At 41.3% G+C, this 19,167-nt stretch overlaps 1 protein-coding gene across 5 annotated transcripts in view; it reads left to right on the forward strand.

Annotated features, from left to right (window-relative positions):
- MAP6 (microtubule associated protein 6) overlaps positions 1-19,167 on the forward strand; it is a 164,968-nt gene that overhangs the window by 85,585 nt on the left and 60,216 nt on the right. For 3 of the 5 annotated variants that reach the window (XM_089677992.1, XM_089677991.1, XM_089677994.1), the window contains exon 3: positions 8,553-8,749. The exons of 1 other annotated variant lie outside the window; for it this stretch is intronic. In XM_089677992.1, the coding sequence (XP_089534118.1) occupies positions 8,553-8,749 (197 nt within the window). Of the gene's footprint in view, positions 1-8,552; positions 17,217-19,167 lie in introns of those variants that run through there. One more of the 5 variants, XM_089677993.1, reaches the window with a different exon arrangement.

A 19,167-nucleotide genomic window follows, 5' to 3' on the forward strand; every position in this document is an offset into this window, starting at 1 on the left:
CCCACTACAGTACAATTTTATGGTAGAGTTCATAGAGGCCCTAACTAGGAATGATGCTCTGCTGGACCTGGTAATTTCAAACCATGCAGAGCTTATTACGAACGTCCATATAAAAGAATATCTGGGTAGCAGTGACCATAACATGATTTCATTCATGGTTAGCTGTAAACAGCAAGCACGTATGGGAAAAATAAAAGCCCTCGATTTTAAGAGGGCTAATTTTCCAAGGCTGAGAGACTGGGAGGGAATATTGGCATCAATGAACACAACACAGAAATGGGAGTTCTTCAAAAAGACTGTATATGAACACTGCAAAATATATTCCCATTGGCAACAAGTATAAAAGGCTAAAAATCAAACCTATGATAACCAAAAAAGTTGAGTATCTGGCTGCTCATCCCTAAATGAATACATGTGCCAGAAGACCCCACAGTGAGACTTTATTGCAGCATTGACAAATTATATCCATATATACATATATCCAAAAAGACATTAGGGTAAAAGAATTAGCAGCTTTATTACATATACATTTTTTGTATAAAATACATAATTTCTAAACATTGCTCTGACAGTGTTTCAAAGACCACACAGATAGGAAGAAAAAATTACCCCGATGCATTTCAATCATTCCACATTTTAGATCTTCCTCAGGGGGCATAAAGATAAGGAAACTATCTAGTAAATATGTAAACCGTAATGAGTAAGTATGCCAGAAAATAAACAAATAACCAATGGAATTTTATCTCATAACCAGAAATAATACTTACAAAAACATATGTCAGAGCAAGATATGCATTTCTTTTGAATTTTATGTTGCTATTCTATCTCTCAGAGTTACAATACACCTACCATTCAATTTGTAGACTGATCATTTCTTTGTGAGTGGGCAAACATTCAAAATCAGCAGGGGATCAAATACTTATTTCCTTCACTGTAAATATATTAAAAAGTAAGGGTCCCAACACTGAACCTTGGGGTACATCTTATGGCATTTATTTTTTCAAATTAAAGAAATTCTGCAGTCTCATGTTTTTTCTACTGGTTTTAAAAATATTTTTTAAAGACTAGTATAGTGGCAGACTCAAAACATGCAGTCATTTCCTATGGGTAAAACTGTACTGGGGGGTGTAGTGTTAGGGCCAAGCCATAGAAGGTGTGGCTACACCATATAGTTTCATTCAAACAGGCCATTTTTATTGTTTTTGAATATACCCTTTACAGGTGACCTGTGATTTGCCTATGCAAGGCAAGCAACAGGTTAATCTTAAAGCTGAACTCCAAATATCACCTTTATTGCCTACTTTTATTGGGCCAGCTTGGACCAGTGTAGGTATGCATAGCTCATACTTGAGAGGCTGCTAGGTCATTGAGTAAGCAACCCCCTGTGGTCAGTGTGCAAAGGGGAAGCTGCTTGGCATACAGCCAGCAAGAGACCCCACAGACAACTCCTGGTCTCAGTTTATGATCGGAAGCTGGTGAGCTAGACTCCTGATCATGTGACCCCTATTACAGCCAATCACAGTGACTATGTGATCTGGAAGTCCATCCCACCTGATGGCGTTAAGGCCCACTTAAAGGGCCTCCAGAAGGGGTTAAGACCTCTAGCTTATGTCTAGCCTCTAATTCAGTGTTTCTAAGCCATTTTTCAGTCAAGGCACCCTTTAAAATTATGGATAAGGCACCACATTCTAAAATGTCAAAAACTATTCTACAAATATCCAGTACACCAAACGTTAGAGGTGACTTATTCTTCCAACGCAAATACACCTTTGCACACTGGTACTGACTAGTATTCCTATGTTTTTCTGTTTCTCTCGCTCACTCTGCTAATGTGACTCCAATGCTGAGGGAGAGAGGGGCAAACAAGGATTATGTCCATGCACCCCACGTCCTCCGTATCAACTGATGATGTCATTGGTTGTTAGGATGCAGGCAGCTAAAAGGTTATAAACGTGCATAATAAAAACCTGTGGCTTTGTGTACTAAAAGGCAGGATCGATCCACCTGCTGGCTTGTATACAATTTTTGGGCATTTTGCCAAGGCACCCCTGAAAAAGCCTTAGGGCACCCCTGAAGAAGCTTGAAGGCACCCCTGAAGAAGCCTGAGGGCACATCATCTGATGATGTCATTGGTTGTTAGGATGCAGGCAGCTAGAAGGTTATAAAAGTGCACAATGAAAACCTGTGATTTTGTATACTAAAAGGAAGGATTGATCCACCTGCTGGCTTGTATACAATTTTTGGGCATTTTGCCAAGGCACCCTGAAGAAGCCTGAGGGCACCCCGGGGTCCCTGGACACCCTGGTTGAGAGACTGCTCTAATCTCCTAAGGCACAACATTATTGCCGCTGTGATACACTCAGAAGCCATTATTTCATTTCTGCAGAAAAAAAATGAGCAATGAATAGAAATGATACAGAAATACCATAAAATGTTCTGCAGAAATTCCAGGAAATTGTAATTAAATCTAAAGAGGGTAAATGGGACTTGTCAGAAGAAGCCGCCACACCACTATTATTAGCTGCTTAACTGCAGTGTGGGGAAAGAAAATCAAATGTTTACATCATAGGACAGGACGGAGCTAAGTAACAAATCATTAGCAATATCGATGACCTTATGCCGGATATTTGGAAGACCCTGTCTCCTGTTCAGAACAGACGTGAAGCCCAACCCCAACTTGGGAAAAAGACCTAAATGACCACCCCTGGCATTGGTTATAAATAAAAGAAAAAAATCACCTTCGGCTGCTATACTCATTCGATCTCTGGCACTTTCTCCTGTAGACTCACCGTTCAAGCAGTGTGGCACCACTAAGGTTCAGGGTTGAGTAATGGCCAGTGTTAGTAAATCCACATTTTGTGTGTGCAGGACATAAAGGCTCCATCCTTTATTACTTACTTATTAAGTCTGTTCTGGTCATGTGATCCTGCAGCACTGTGTTGGGGAGGCAGGACAATGGCTTGGAATTCAGGGAGCTGTAATGTCACCCATGGGTTCCCACGTCTCTTCTCCCCTGCAGCTGCTGCTTACTGACACAGGAGAGCTGGGGCTGTGGGATCACACAGCAGAATAAAAATAGGTAAGTACACACAGCCTTTTTTATATGGGTTAGGCAGGATAGATAGGACAAACGGGGAGGGAACATATTTAAGAATAATTATAGTAAGGCTTTTCTTCCACTTTAAGCTGGATGGATATATTAAAGTGATTCTAAAGGTTGATTTTTTTTTTAATAACACATGTTTAATCTGCAGTCTTGTTTGAACGAATGGCACCTGTATCCTGTTTTGGCAGATCACATATTCGATGGGTGTGCTCTAGTTTCACAACTGCACATTCTTCATGAACCCTGAAACCTTGTGGGCAATTCTATCAGACTGGGTAGTTTTTAGTCATATTTGCTGAGTGCACTATTAGAAATAATAACTAGATTATAAATACATATTTTATTTGTAAAAAATATTTGAAGTGTCTTGCGAGCCAGAAAGCAGAAAAAAACTCCTTATTAAACACTTTAAAGTTGGATCGCAACCTCTAGCACATAACTACCAATGTGGCAAAACGCAAAATAAAATCAAATAGTGTTGCGCTCCCAAACCTCCAATTATTATATTATTATTTAAATCACTTAATCTCTATCCTAAAAATCATAAGATAGGAGAAATGTGTATAAAAAATACCAATAATTAAAAATGATGTCTGTGATTAATCATAAATTATAAATACTGATAATCTTATGCTTTATATCAATACAAATTAACCTAGTGCATAAATGAATAAAAACAATGAAAAATGAAAAAATTTTTGAAAAAAACGTCCCATATAATAAAAGTGACTTTGTGCTGAAAAATCTTCGATCTATATTGATTATATATCCGTGACTGCTTGTGAATCCTCCCAAAAGTGAAGATGTGCGCTCACCTCATTGGAAGCCTGCAATTAGGCTATATAAGCATTCGGTTCTCCTCCCTTGGAACCTACTTGTTAGAAACTCTTGCTTTGAGATAATAGATATCCGTAATAGACGATATGTGCTATGGATCACTTCTCCAGAGGATGCAACTCCTCTATATTCTCATCTCCATGCGGTTCTCCACATATAAAAAAGATCTCGACATGGTGCTTTATCTTTTATAAAGATCGGCTTTATTTGCTCAGAATATGGCACTCACATATATTGTATTCAGACAGTGGTAACTCGAATACGATCCGAAACTTCCACTGACTGTCGGAGCTGTACACCCGTGGTCCGGCAAACGAACTGACTCCCTCCGAGTGACGTTACAGTCCCACCCCTACGCGTTACGCCACTGGTCACGTGGCTTCATCAGGGGGATTTGATTCAATCAAATCCCCCTGATGAAGCCACGTGACCAGTGGCGTAACGCGTACGGGTGGGACTGTAACGTCACTCGGAGGGAGTCAGTTCGTTTGCCGGACCACGGGTGTACAGCTCCGACAGTCAGTGGAAGTTTCGGATCGTATTCGAGTTACCACTGTCTGAATACAATATATGTGAGTGCCATATTCTGAGCAAATAAAGCCGATCTTTATAAAAGATAAAGCACCATGTCGAGATCTTTTTTATATGTGGAGAACCGCATGGAGATGAGAATATAGAGGAGTTGCATCCTCTGGAGAAGTGATCCATAGCACATATCGTCTATTACGGATATCTATTATCTCAAAGCAAGAGTTTCTAACAAGTAGGTTCCAAGGGAGGAGAACCGAATGCTTATATAGCCTAATTGCAGGCTTCCAATGAGGTGAGCGCACATCTTCACTTTTGGGAGGATTCACAAGCAGTCACGGATATATAATCAATATAGATCGAAGATTTTTCAGCACAAAGTCACTTTTATTATATGGGACTTTTTTTCAAAATTTTTTTCATTTTTCATTGTTTTTATTCATTTATGCACTAGGTTAATTTGTATTGATATAAAGCATAAGATTATCAGTATTTATAATTTATGATTAATCACAGACATCATTTTTAATTATTGGTATTTTTTATACACATTTCTCCTATCATATGATTTTTAGGATAGAGATTAAAACATATTTTATTTGAATTGGTGCATTTCTATCATGTTCAATCCCTTTGGTTGGGCTGGCTACTTTTAAATTTTGGGCCTTCGATATATTTGGCAAGCATACCCGTGTGTCAGACAGATTGGTGGCTTTAGGTCAACCTAGACGCCATATCAGGCTCCGTTCACACCAGTGCGTTTTTTAGTGCTTTATTCAGAAACGCACCCAGGGGCAGACTGACCATTTGGAAACTCGGGCACTGCCCGAGGGCCCGGGGTCAGTAAGGGGCCTCATGAGATGCTCCTGGTACCTTTTTCATAGGCTTTTTTGAGTTTGCGCAAGGACACAGGGGCCCCATGATCCCCTATTGCCCAGGGGCCCCATGAGTTGTCAGTCCGCCCCTGCACACTACTGTCCATTTAACACAGTTTCCTATGGAACATGTTCACATCTATGCATTTTTTGAGCTGCTGCATTTTTGGAAAGGGTCAGGGACTTTTTTTAAAAGCAAAATGCATCATTTTTGCTACAATAGCGTTCAATGGAGAAGCTGCTGAAATGCACGTTAGTGCGTTTTTCCTGCGTTTTGCATTTTTATTCTGCTCAGCAACAAAAAAAATTCCACTTTAACATAAAAAAAGAGCTGAACAAAACGTGGTAAAAACATGTCAAAAATGCATCAAAAACGTGTCAAACACGCATGTAGAAAAACGCAAAACAAACTGCAAAAAGCACTAGAGAAAGCATCAAATGTAAAATGCATATATGTGAACCAAGCCTAAAAGAATGGACATACGCATCACAGTCTGGCATGGTTAAAGCTCAACTCCCAGAAACGTGAAAATACTCCCTGGCCTGCACAGCAAAAGTGAACTGCTCATTTAGGTCTAGGGGGCATGGAAAAGTAGATCGACCTACACGATCCTCGGCTGTTCCACATGGCTACACTGGCTCCCAGAGCATCTTCTCCCCAATGCTTTAGGGGTCTAAGGTCCTGACATTATCAAGATTGATGTAGGGGCCATAGCCAGGGTTGCCACCTCATCCCTTTAAAACCAATATGAACACATATTAATTACACAGATTCTGGGGCTAATTTATTGCAGATAAGGCACCAAGTGAGTTTAATTACCACCTTAATCAGCTACAGAACCTGTGTAAGTAATATGTGTTCAGTTTTAAAGGGATGAGGTGGCAACCCTATCCATAGCCCTGCATTGGATGTGAGGGTGCTGAGGGACAGTCCATAAAAGGCACTACTGACACCAGGAATCCCCTCAATGCAGTCCCAGACAGCAGTATAAACCAGTTCCTTACCCTCCCTATCCGTACTCTAATCAAACGTTGCAGCCAGAGATGCAATTTACGGGCCTTTTCATTTGTCATGACATGGAGGTTGCCATTACTGAAGTCTTCCCCTGAGAATTCAGGATCCCAGTCTGTAATGCAGCTTTTAGAGTTTTTGACCCAATAAAAGTATAGGAATAAGAAATTCTGACACACTTCTGACATTCAATTACTGTCAGGGCTCTGGCCTATGACTCAAAAGTTAGACACAGCCAGGAAACCTACATTATTTCAGGAAGCCACAATGGCAACCCCTTAGTTCCCTTTTGACGGTGTCACTTTAAATCAGTGGTCTCCAAACTGTTGCCCGGGGGCCAGATGTGGCCCTTTGCTTGCCTTTATCCGGCCCTCGAAGCACTATTCTTGCCACTGATACAAGGCGCTATTTTCCCCACTGACACCAACAATGGGACACTATTGCTCCCACTTAAGCCAGCAATGGGGTACCCTTCCTCCCACTTAAGCCAGCAATGGGGTACCCTTCCTCCCACTGACGCCAGCAATGGGGCACCATTCCTCCCACTGACGCCAGCAATGGGGCACCATTCCTCCCACTGACGCCAGCAATGGGGCACCATTCCTCCCACTGACGCCAGCAATGGGGCACCATTCCTCCCACTGACACCAGCAATGGGGCACCATTCCTCCCACTGACACCAGCAATGGGGCACCATTCCTCCCACTGACACCAGCAATGGGGCACTATTCCTCCCACTAATACCAATGAGGGGGCACTATTCCTTACCTTGATACTAACAAATGGCACTATTCCTCCCACTGATACCAATGACGGGGCACTATTCTTCCTACTGATACCAACGACGGGGCACCATTCCTCCCACTGATACCAACGATGGGGCACCATTCCTCCCACTGACACCAGCAATGGGGCACCATTCCTCCCACTGACACCAGCAATGGGCACCATTCCTCCCACTGACACCAGCAATGGGGCACCATTCCTCCCACTGACACCAGCAATGGGGCACCATTCCTCCCACTGACACCAGCAATGGGGCACTATTCCTCCCACTAATACCAATGACGGGGCACTATTCCTTACCTTGATACCAACAAATGGCACTATTCCTCCCACTGATACCAATGACGGGGCATAGTTTACTTCCAGGGCATTTTCTACTCACACTGGCCACAGTCCATTCCCACCAAAGTCTGAAGAACAGTAAACTGGTCCTTTTGTTTGAAACATTTGTGGACCCCTGGTTTAAATAAATAACCCAGATATTGTTTTGGAAAAGCTTTAAAACAAAGAAATAAGAAGGTCCAGCACTTCAGATCCACATATGAGTAAAATCTCAACTAGTCATAATATCAGAAACCAACACGTTTTGGATGGCATGTCCTTTTTTCAAGCAGTGCATCTGAATTTCATTGTGGTACTTTCGGATTGTGTGCCTAGTTCAGAATAAAGTGAGGTTTCATTCATACGTGGATATTAAAGTGTTTACTAAACCCACAACCGTAAAATCAGTCTGTATATGCAGTAAAGCATGCTGTGGAACCTAAGGGGTTAATCTTCTGTATTGTATACAAAAGCTGTTTGATCCGGTCCTCTCTGATCCTCCCCTTTTCCCAGTGCCCCCCTCTTATCTCCTGATAAGGCGTATCGTGTGGAATCATTCTACACATGCTCAGTTTGGTGTGTATTACTAGAGAGGTTTTTTTTCTTGGAAGAGTGCATGTGATCAGCACAGGGCCAATCAGCACTGTCCAGACAGAGGTCTGGGGTTTTGCATCCTCCTAGACCAAATGAAACAGCCTCCTACAAGCTTTAACCAGTGCTTTGCTGGACACTGCTAGAAGTCACAAGACTGTCCTAACTGCTGATGAGAAAAGGTATTTAGCAGTGAATGCAGGGTCCTGGGTTTAGTAACACTTTAAGTGCTGGACTTTCCGATCTTCTACATGGGTGGTGGTAAGCTACCACCCAAGCGCCTGCTCTTGAGAGGGAAGCTTGGGAACAGATGAGCCATGCATAATCTTGCTAAAACCTTTTATGCAAACTAACCAACAAAAAACTTGTATTGTATGAAAAGCAATGTAGAATGCCCCACAACGCTTAATTCTAAAACCTTTCTCCCTCCTCTCCATGTGTGTCCTTTCTATTTTTGTTCTGGTCTGTGCGTCTGTCTGTCTGTCTGTCTATCCAGGTGGAGAAGCCGAGTGTCCAACCCTCCAAACCAAAAAAGACCACCCCAAGCCATAAACCTGTGAAAAAGGCCAAAGACAAGCAGCTGACCCCGGGACGAGCCTCCAAGAAGAAGGCGGCCGAGACAACCTCCACCGCCAAACCAGACGACAAGGAGAAGAGCAAAGAGATCAATAATAAGCTGGCCGAAGCAAAAGAGTAATTTAATAGCACTTACTACTACTACCGTATTATTTTTCTTACCAAGGCCACAGAATATGTTGGAGATTGCTTATGCTTTGATTGTATTCTAGAGTTCTCGTTCCTATCTCTCTCTTTCCCCCCTGTCTTCACACAGTTGCCCGCACTTTTTCCGACACTGACCCATTCTAAAGGTTTTATTTGTCGTACGATCAAGATGTGAGAATGGTCAATTTATATGTGCTCACGGTGCTACAAATCAGAATGTATCGTTCCACGTAACGATTCGCCCTCCCTGTCATGTCCCTAAACTCCCGTGTGTGGTAACTTGGTGTAACATGTACTCAGTGGTTGAAAGTGGATAGTTGGTAGCGTCTATGTAGTAGGACCGGGGGGTGAACGAGGGTCTAATATAATAAAAGAAGTGGGGGCTTGCTGTGGGACCATGTAGGGAATAGCAATACCCATGTGCAGATAATTTATAAGTACTAGAGTTATATACACACACATCCATATGTCTATTCAACATCAAATCCTGTTTTTACACCCAAAAATGCTCGCAGTCTATGCATAGAGTAGCTCAGCTGTGCTGCTAATTCTACCCTTTGAGTAGCAACCGATCACTAAAAGCTAAAGGGATCTTCATGGTGAATGCTACACAGCAGTGTTTAAAGCAGAAAATTGTTTTACAAAAATAAAAAGTCCTGCAATTGTAAAAAAAAAAGTGCTGTTCCCTGCAGTAGATGTTGCTCTCCTTGTGGGTTTGACAACCAGTATTATTTAATCCACTTCCTGTGAGCCCAGGCTGCCGTGGACCCACCCGTGAGCCCAGGCTGCCGTGGACCCACCCGTGAGCCCAGGCTGCCGTGGACCCACCCGTGAGCCCAGGCTGCCGTGGACCCACCCGTGAGCCCAGGCTGCCGTGGACCCACCCGTGAGCCCAGGCTGCCGTGGACCCACCCGTGAGCCCAGGCTGCCGTGGACCCACCCCTGAGCCCAGGCTGCCGTGGACCCACCCGTGAGCCCAGGCTGCCGTGGACCCACCCCTGAGCCTAGGCTGTCTAGGACCCACCCCTGAGCTCATGTGGCCATGCTGGCCTGTGCTCATAGTATTACCCTGAAGAGTGCTTACAGGTCTTAGGTCTCTGAAGTAAGGACCCCCCCCCATAGCCTACCATTGTGGCAGGAATAGGTGACATCATTTGACCGACCAGAAGACCCTTGGAAAAAGGTATGAATTCTTTTTTCATTTTTATCACAGGGGGAGAAATGATGGGACACCTTTAAACATGAAGTTCTACTCTAATCACCCCGATTCCAGCATTGTTCTTTTATCATGCTGTTTTGTCAAGGATACATAATAGTTTAGGTTTTTGGGGTTGTATTTGATGTGTGCAAAGAGAGATCACACAAAAACGTATAAGTACAACATTTAATTAAACAATGACAGATACAGATAAAGAATGAAGTTGTATGAAGTCAACTAAGGTAACAATCCTTATGTACTTATATGGCCTCTTACCCAAGATTTGGAGGTTTAGAATTCATTAGTGAGCCACAATCTCAATATTTAAATATGAAATGTCCGCATCACATGTATAAATAAGTGCTTCCTTATGCTGCTGTGTAACTTACACCACTGTGCACCATTGCAGCACAGTTGAGCTACTAAAATCACCCAAGTAGCGTAAGACCTTTTCAGTAAAAAACTTCAATAATCCAGTTAGGAGGTGCTATATCTATTTTTCTGTTTTAGATCAAATGGGGAAGGGTTACATCCTTGTTTTATTGCTGTCTGTGTCTCCACCAGAAGAAGTTCTTCTCGCTTCCTTTTCCAGTGGCCATCAGCTCATTGCCATAAGCTGAACTTCCTTTTCACTTGTTTTCAAGTTCCTTCTCTGTGTATACTCATAACACCTAAAGAATGGGTTACACTGTCACCAAGGTCTAATAAAGTACCCAATTGGGCGTATGTAGAGAAAACAAACAGAAAATCCAGCTAACAGCTATGGCATTGAGAACACCAGGGCCAGAAGTGAAAGAAAATCTTTCTAGTGAGGACCCAGACAACAATAATTACTTGACAGAGTAAAATTTGGTTCCACTCTCAGTGGAGTAACCAATTGCGACCACTGCCAATGGTATCTTTGCTCTTCCTTAATAAACCAAAAATTTTAATTGGTGATTTACTGGCTAGTCTTCAGGCTTGCTATATTTTAGAGGAATTAGTGTCTAGTGTACAAACAAACACACTGCAGATCGGCCTAGATACAAAATTTACAGATAAGCTGACCCCCGATATTCTTTAGGTTTCCACCTCCATTGGCTCTATGGATAATTCTGACCACTTGTGATTTTTTTTTTCTCTTCTAAGATGATCTTAAAGTTCGACAAGAACAGTTTCCTTTTTATTAATCAGGGACATTTTTGAGTGTTTAGCTTCAATAAAAAGAATTGTGAAAAAAAAAATATTCCTGTTTGAAAGGTTTGCTTAGTCTGGATGGGCATGTCTGGATAGATATTAAGGATTAGGATGTTCCAAAGAAAGTGGGTCATCCTGACTCTACTTTTACACTGCGAGTCATTTGTATTGTATTGCTTAAAATGTATGTCTGGGCAAAGATAACAAAAATAATAATAAAAATGAAATGGTAAATCTTTGCATACATGCACATTCCCTCATGGTTTGTCTCTATGTCATAAATCCAGTGAGCTCCTAACACCCTGTTTGAGCTGACAACACTGAAATCCTAGTTCTGTTAGCCCTGCACGAATTCCTTCTGCTAGACCAGGAGTCTCCAAACTTTCTGATCAAAGAGCCAGTTTACCGTCCTTCAGACTTAAGAGGGGCCGGACTGTAACCATTGTCAGTAGAAAATGTCCCAACATCAGTGGGAACAAACAATACCCCATCTTTGGTGTCAGTTGGAGGAATTGTGCCCCATCATTGGCATCAGTGGGAGGAGTTGTGCCCGATCATTGGTGTCATTGAACCCCAGTGTTGGTGTCATCAAGAGGATTTGTGTCCCATCTTTGGCATCATTTGGAGGAATTGTGCCCCATCATTGGTGTCATTGAGAGGAATTGTGCCCCTTCATTGGTGTCAGTGGAAGGGGGGATTATTTTCCATTGTTGGCATCAGTGGATGAAAATAGTGCCCCAAGGGCTGCTATATAAGCAAGCAAAGGGCCGCATCTGGTTTGAAGACCACTGTGCTAGACTAAGAACACATTCCTTTCCTTATATCCATTGCATGGAGGGTGTTCTGAAGCCTACCAGAAGAGGGTTGGACAGGACTTACAACAATGCATTTGATTTTTAGTGCAGTAGAGCATAGTTGCCATCTTATTACAGGAATTAGGCACTCACTGAATTACTGGCAGATCAACAGGATTTTTGATAGTACCTTGTTAATGATACAAAATGTGGGGAATGTGAGTGCGCTGCAGAAATATACCAAATATGTGGGTTTTTTTGTTCAGAGATATCCTTTGGGCTGAGTTCTCCAGACGGGTAGTAGATGATCATGCAAGCCTATTCCAAACTGGCTGTCCCACCATCCAGGCCAAGAGTGTTGGACAAAACCAAGGCTAGTTCGCAAACATGCATTATGATATTTCTATTCTGTTTTTATTTGGGTAGACGGTAGACATTTCAAACGTGAATGCCAGTTTATGTACAAATATGTCTGCCCTTGATTACAATAACAAACAGTAGATGATCTTGCAAGCTTATTCCAAACTGGCTGTCCCACCATCCAGGCCAAGAGTGTTGGACAAAACCAAGGCTAGTTCGCAAACACTCATTATGATATTTCTTTTCTGTTATTATCTGGGTAGATGGTAGACATTTCAAACGTGATTGCCAGTTTATGTACAAATATGTCTGCCCATGATGACAATAACAAACAGCCTAAAAAGGTCAATGGACCTGTTTCCACCACTGTCTAAGGGTAAAATGATCTCAGACAGTCTGTACTACCTTACAAAAAAAGTCAGATTCTCTTTCTTTCTACTTGAACATTATAGAAGATCAAAATCTGAGATAACTGGACCTACAAACATATTTGTAAATAGGAACCAAAGGTTTTTGCGAAGGGCCAACAATTCCTAGAAGCCGTCAGTTTGTAACAACATGTGTTACTAAAAACAGCTTGTGACTTTTATTCATAAGTATGCTGCCCATTGATTGACTAGGAGCTGGTGACCCAGCAAAGGCTTCTGTAAAACTGGCTATCTATTGGTCCGACTTGCTGCTTCTATTTTTTATAGATGACATGTGCAGTATAGCAAGCCTATTCCAAACTGGCTGTCCCACCATCCAGGCCAAGAGTGTTGGACAAAACCAAGGCTAGTTCGCAAACACTCATTATGATATTTCTATTTTGTTTTTATCTGGGTAGGTGGTAGACATTTCAAACGTGAATGCCAGTTTATGTACAAATATGTCTGCCCATGATGACAATAACAAACAGTAGATGATCATGCAAGCCTATTCCAAACTGGCTGTCCCACCATCCAGGCCAAGAGTGTTGGACAAAACCAAGCCTAGTTCGCAAACATGCATTATGATATTTCTATTCTGTTTTTATTTGGGTAGATGGTAGACATTTCAAATGTGAATGCCAGTTTATGTACAAATATGTCTGCCCATGATGACAATAACAAACAGCCTAAAAAGGTCAATGGACCTGTTTCCACCACTGTCTAAGGGTAAAATGATCTCAGACAGTCTGTACTACCTTACAAAAAAAAGTCAGATTCTCTTTCTTTCTACTTGAACATTATAGAAGATCAATATCTGAGATAACTGGACCTACAAACATATTTGAAAATAGGGACCAAAGGTTTTTTGTGAAGGGACAACAATTCCTAGAAGCCGTCAGTTTGTAACAACATGTGTTACTAAAAACAACTTGTGACTTTTATTCATAAGTATGCTGCCCATTGATTGGCTAGGAGCTGGTGACCCAGCAAAGGCTTCTGTCAAACTGGCTATCTATTGGTCCGACTTGCTGCTTCTATTTTTCATAGATGACATATGCAGTATAGCAAGCTTATTCCAAACTGGCTGTCCCACCATCCAGGCGAAGAGTGTTGGACAAAACCAAGGCTAGTTCACAAACACTCATTATGATATTTCTATTTTGTTTTCATCTGGGTAGGTGGTAGACATTTCAAACGTGAATGCCAGTTTATGTACAAATATGTCTGCCCATGATGACAATAACAAACAGTAGATGATCATGCAAGCTTATTCCAAACTGGCTGTCCCACCATCCAGGCCAAAAGTGTTGAACAAAACCAAGGCTAGATCACAAACATGCATTATGATATTTCTATTCTGTTTTTATCTGGGTAGACGTTAGACGTTTCAAACGTGAATGCCAGTTTATGTACAAATATGTCTGCCCATGATGACAATAACAAACAGCCTAAAAAGGTCAATGGACCTGTTTCCACCACTGTCTAAGGGTAAAATGATCTCAGGCAGTCTGTGCTACCTTATAAAAAAAAGTCAGATTCTCTTTCTTTCTACTTGAACATTATAGAAGATCAAAATCTGAGATAACTGGACCTAAAAACATATTTGAAAATAGGGACCAAAGGTTTTTTGTGAAGGGCCAACAATTCCTAGAAGCCGTCAGTTTGTGACAACATGTGTTACTAAAAACAACTTGTGACTTTTATTCATAAGTATGCTGCCCATTGATTGGCTAGGAGCTGGTGACCCAGCAAAGGCTTCTGTCAAACTGGCTATCTATTGGTCCGACTTGCTGCTTCTATTTTTCATAGATGACATATGCAGTATAGCAAGCTTATTCCAAACTGGCTGTCCCACCATCCAGGCGAAGAGTGTTGGACAAAACCAAGGCTAGTTCACAAACACTCATTATGATATTTCTATTTTGTTTTCATCTGGGTAGGTGGTAGACATTTCAAACGTGAATGCCAGTTTATGTACAAATATGTCTGCCCATGATGACAATAACAAACAGTAGATGATCATGCAAGCTTATTCCAAACTGGCTGTCCCACCATCCAGGCCAAAAGTGTTGAACAAAACCAAGGCTAGATCACAAACATGCATTATGATATTTCTATTCTGTTTTTATCTGGGTAGACGTTAGACGTTTCAAACGTGAATGCCAGTTTATGTACAAATATGTCTGCCCATGATGACAATAACAAACAGCCTAAAAAGGTCAATGGACCTGTTTCCACCACTGTCTAAGGGTAAAATGATCTCAGACAGTCCGTGCTACCTTACAAAAAAAAGTCAGATTCTCTTTTTTTCTACTTGAACATTATAGGAGATCAAAATCTGAGATAACTGGACCTACAAACATATTTGAAAATAGGGACCAAAGGTTTTTGTGAAGGGCCAACAATTCCTAGAAGTCGTCATAGTTTGTAACAACATGTGTTACTAAAAACAGCTTGTCACCAGGGGCAGACTGACCATTTGGAAACTTGGGCAGTGCCTGAGGGCCCAGGGTCAGTAGGGGGCTCCATGAAATGCCCCTGGTACCTTTTTCATAGGCTTTTTTAAGTTTGCGCAAGGACACAGGGGCCCCATGATCCCCTATTGCCCGAGGGCCCCTTGAGTTGTCAGTCCGCCCCTGCTTGTGACTTTTATTCAATAGCATGCTGCCCATTGATTGGCTAAGAGCTGGTGACCCAACAAAGGCTGCTGTTAAACTGGCTATCTATAGGTCCGACTTGCTGCTTCTATTTTTCATAGATGACAGTATAGCATAGATTGTACATTTTCAGATAGCTTGGAAATATTGGTTTGTATGGGATCTCCTCAAACGTTTGCTATGTACATCGTTGAGGCTTTATAATGTGTGTCTGTTTAACAAAGGTTAAATATCTTTTAAAAAAAGAAACAATTTTTGGGCCCATTCACAACCAGTGTGTTGTGTGACGCATTAATGTGCTTAGCATTAGGGCAGCCCATTTATGTGGATGAAATTGACAAAAGAGCACCAGACAGTCATCCTAAGAGTCCACAATGATTTATTACAGATACTGATGTGACAACAAGAAGATAAAAGTTATTCATTGTATTTGGGGGGTCAAAAAAAACCCTTTGTCAGCTGGTATAGAACGCTATCTATAGGTAAAGGCTATAGAATGACACAATTTTTTCACACATAGACCACAACTAGTAATATTTTTTCCCCAATTCAGAATACTTCCCAAGATTCTTGAGACAGAGTCCTAAAGAAAACATTGTCATTTTCTTTTTAAGTCCTGATGAAGGGAGACTGTCATTCCCCCGAAACATGTTGGATACCCTTTATCTTCTAGTTGTTATCTGCAATAAATGGCTATGGACTCTTAAGATGACCATCTTGCACTCTTTTTGTCTTTTTTGGATTTCTCCATTTTGGAAGCTGATGCCCTTTGGGGCCTTATAGCTACCAAGGTCTAGTCATCAAGCCCATCCAACACCTTTCATTGGACAGACTAAACATCCAAGCTGAGCATCTTACATCTTCTTCCTCTTGGACATCCATTGGAATTGGCTGCCCAATGCATTGCAACAGATCAAAAATTGTGTACGCAGCATTTTCAGCAGCAAACTGCAACGCACATTAGTTAGCAGTGAGTGTTGAGATGCCGTTCCAAAATGAACAAATATACCAGCATGTGGGTAATATGAGGAACGTGCTGAAAAGGATGGTAACATGATGAATTTAGTAAGTTCTGAATAATAATTGTTGAAATGAATAAAAAGTTATATAAAGACGGATAAGCTTAGGGGAAAAAAATTGGGATACATTTATGAATTTAATAAATTTAAATTTCATTTATGAGGATACATTTATGATCTTAATAAATTTAATTTTAAATTTAATTTATGAGGATATATAATAAATTTAATTTTAAATTTAATTTATGAGGATATATAATAAATTTAATTTTAAATTTAATTTATGAGGATACATAATAAATTTAATTTTAAATTTAATTTATGAGGATATATAATAAATTTAATTTTACATTTAATTTATGAGGATACATTTATGATCTTAATGTAATTTTACATTTAATTGATGAGGATACATTTATGATCTTAATGTTATTTTACATTTAATTTATGAGGATACATTTATGATCCTAATATATGTCATTTTAATTCCAATTTCTGAAAACCACACGTTAGCATTTTGTTCATAAACCATTTCCAAACCTTCAATATTGACTCCCGAACCACAAGGGCTCCGCAATACCACAGCCGTACGGAAAATGCTAAGAGGGTTTTTTGGGGGGATTTCGTTTGCTTGCAGAATTTGCTCAGTTGTGTTAAAGTATATACAGAAAATAATGATGTTGTGTCTACGAGGGTCATTTAAAAAAAAAAAAGCTTGGCAATGGTTCCCGACCGTCACATTTGAATGGTTTCCTACATGTACAATGTATTGCTTGCTGGAAAAAAAAATATTGCAAAATAATAAAATATAAATGATGTCTTACTTGTTTCCAGGTCCAAGCAAAATTATTTTTGTTTCTTTTTTTTATTGTATTTTGGACTCTGATGGAAAGGGACACTACTGTGTAAAAGAAAAAAAAACATTTAAATGTAATATTTACATTGTACACAGGTTACTTTTCCATCTCTGCATGGCTGTTTAGATAAAAATATGTGCTGGCATATTTTCTGCATCACAAAACTGTGAACCTGATAGCATGCAATGACTTTTTGCTCCCACCCACAGTTTCTGGTCATTTGGAATACACTCTCACTTAAAGTGGTTGTAAACCCTCACATGTACTCAGTGAAGTGACTGCTCTCAGGCTATACACAGAGATTAAACAAATCCTCCTTCATCAGTTGTACCTTTTTATCTGCAGTTCTGTCTTCACTACAGCCTTTCAAAGTGCAGAATTTATACCGTTTGTCTGAGCTTTCAGAAAAGCTGAAATTACACACTGAAGAGCTCAGTGAGAGCTGATTGGAGGAAAGGGACACCACAGCACACAGGAACAGAGCTGAGACTGTCAATCACAGGCTGTGTGTTGGAGCTCCCTCAGACAGAAATGACACTTAGTGCTCTGGATTGAGACATGTACACACTATAGAGGGATATGCTTTGATCATATTTCATATCTGATGTTTACAACCACTTTAAAGAAGAACTTGCGTCCCCTTAATGCTGGCCCCACCGCTCACTGGTGCCGCCATCTTTGAAGGTCCAGCATTTGCAGAGATGTGCCAAAGGGCTCTGCCTGGCCTTGCAGAGCCTTGGGGCACATCTGTGCAAGCACTGAATTTCTCTGCGCATGTGCATACAGAGAGGAGTGACCTCCTGCGTTGCACCATTTTCATGCATTCGCACATGAAACCTCGCACATGCGCAGATGTGCGGAAGGTCTCTGCCAGGTTCCAGAGGTCTCACAGGGGCCGTCAGCACATCTGTGCATGCGTGGAATGGAGCACAACATTATTCTTGCTTGCAGCACAAAAAAGTCAAAAGCACTTAAAAAAAAAATCCAGTTGTTGTAGAAGGAGGGGCCCGGAGGCAGCTGCAGAGAATTTGTGTTTTTGGGGTGAAGTCCAGCTTTAAAATGTAAGTAAAGGAGTAAAGGCAAGTTTGGATTTTTTGTCTTAGTTTTGAATAGAGGAGGATGGCTAGAGCTGCTGTCAGATTTATTTGGCTGGATAAGTCTAGAATTGCAAGGCAAGTGGCTTCATTGTCATACAATCCATTAGTCACACACAAGGGCGGACTGACCATTTGGAAACTCGGGCACTGCCTGAGGGCCCGGGGTCAGTAGGGGGCCCCATGAGATGCCCCTGGTACCTTTTTCATAGGCTTTTTTGAGTTTGGGCAAGAACACAGGGGCCCCATGATCCCTTATTGCCCCGGGGGCCCCATGAGTTGTCAGTCCGCCCCTGGTCACACACATTGCCATACAATCCGTTAGTCACACACATTGCCGTACAATCCGTTAGTCACACACATTGCCATACAATCCGTTAGTCACACACATTGCCATACAATCCGTTAGTCACACACATTGCCGTACAATCCGTTAGTCACACACATTGCCATACAATCCATTAGTCACACACATTGCCGTACAATCCGTTAGTCACACACATTGCCATACAATCCGTTAGTCACACACATTGCCGTACATAGCAGCCTAGAGGAGTCATGCTTTTATGGCCAGTTAATCTCCTCTTCTCAGGAGAGAATAAATTCAGTTCCTCTAATCTTTCCTCATAGCTGATCTCCTCCATGCCTCTTATCAGTTTGGTTGCCCTTCTCTGTACTTTCTCCAGTTCCCCAATGTTCTTTTTATGAATTGGTGCCCAAAACTGAGCTGCATATTCCAGATGAGGTATTACTGTTGCTGTCATTTACCGCTGTGTATATGCACAAATATCTCTCTCTGCTCACTAACCAGCTAAACACAATA

This window comes from Staurois parvus, unplaced genomic scaffold (assembly GCF_062004578.1).
Source record: "Staurois parvus isolate SC_StPar_1 unplaced genomic scaffold, SC_StPar_1.0 ptg000196l, whole genome shotgun sequence".
Lineage (NCBI taxonomy): Eukaryota > Metazoa > Chordata > Amphibia > Anura > Ranidae > Staurois > Staurois parvus.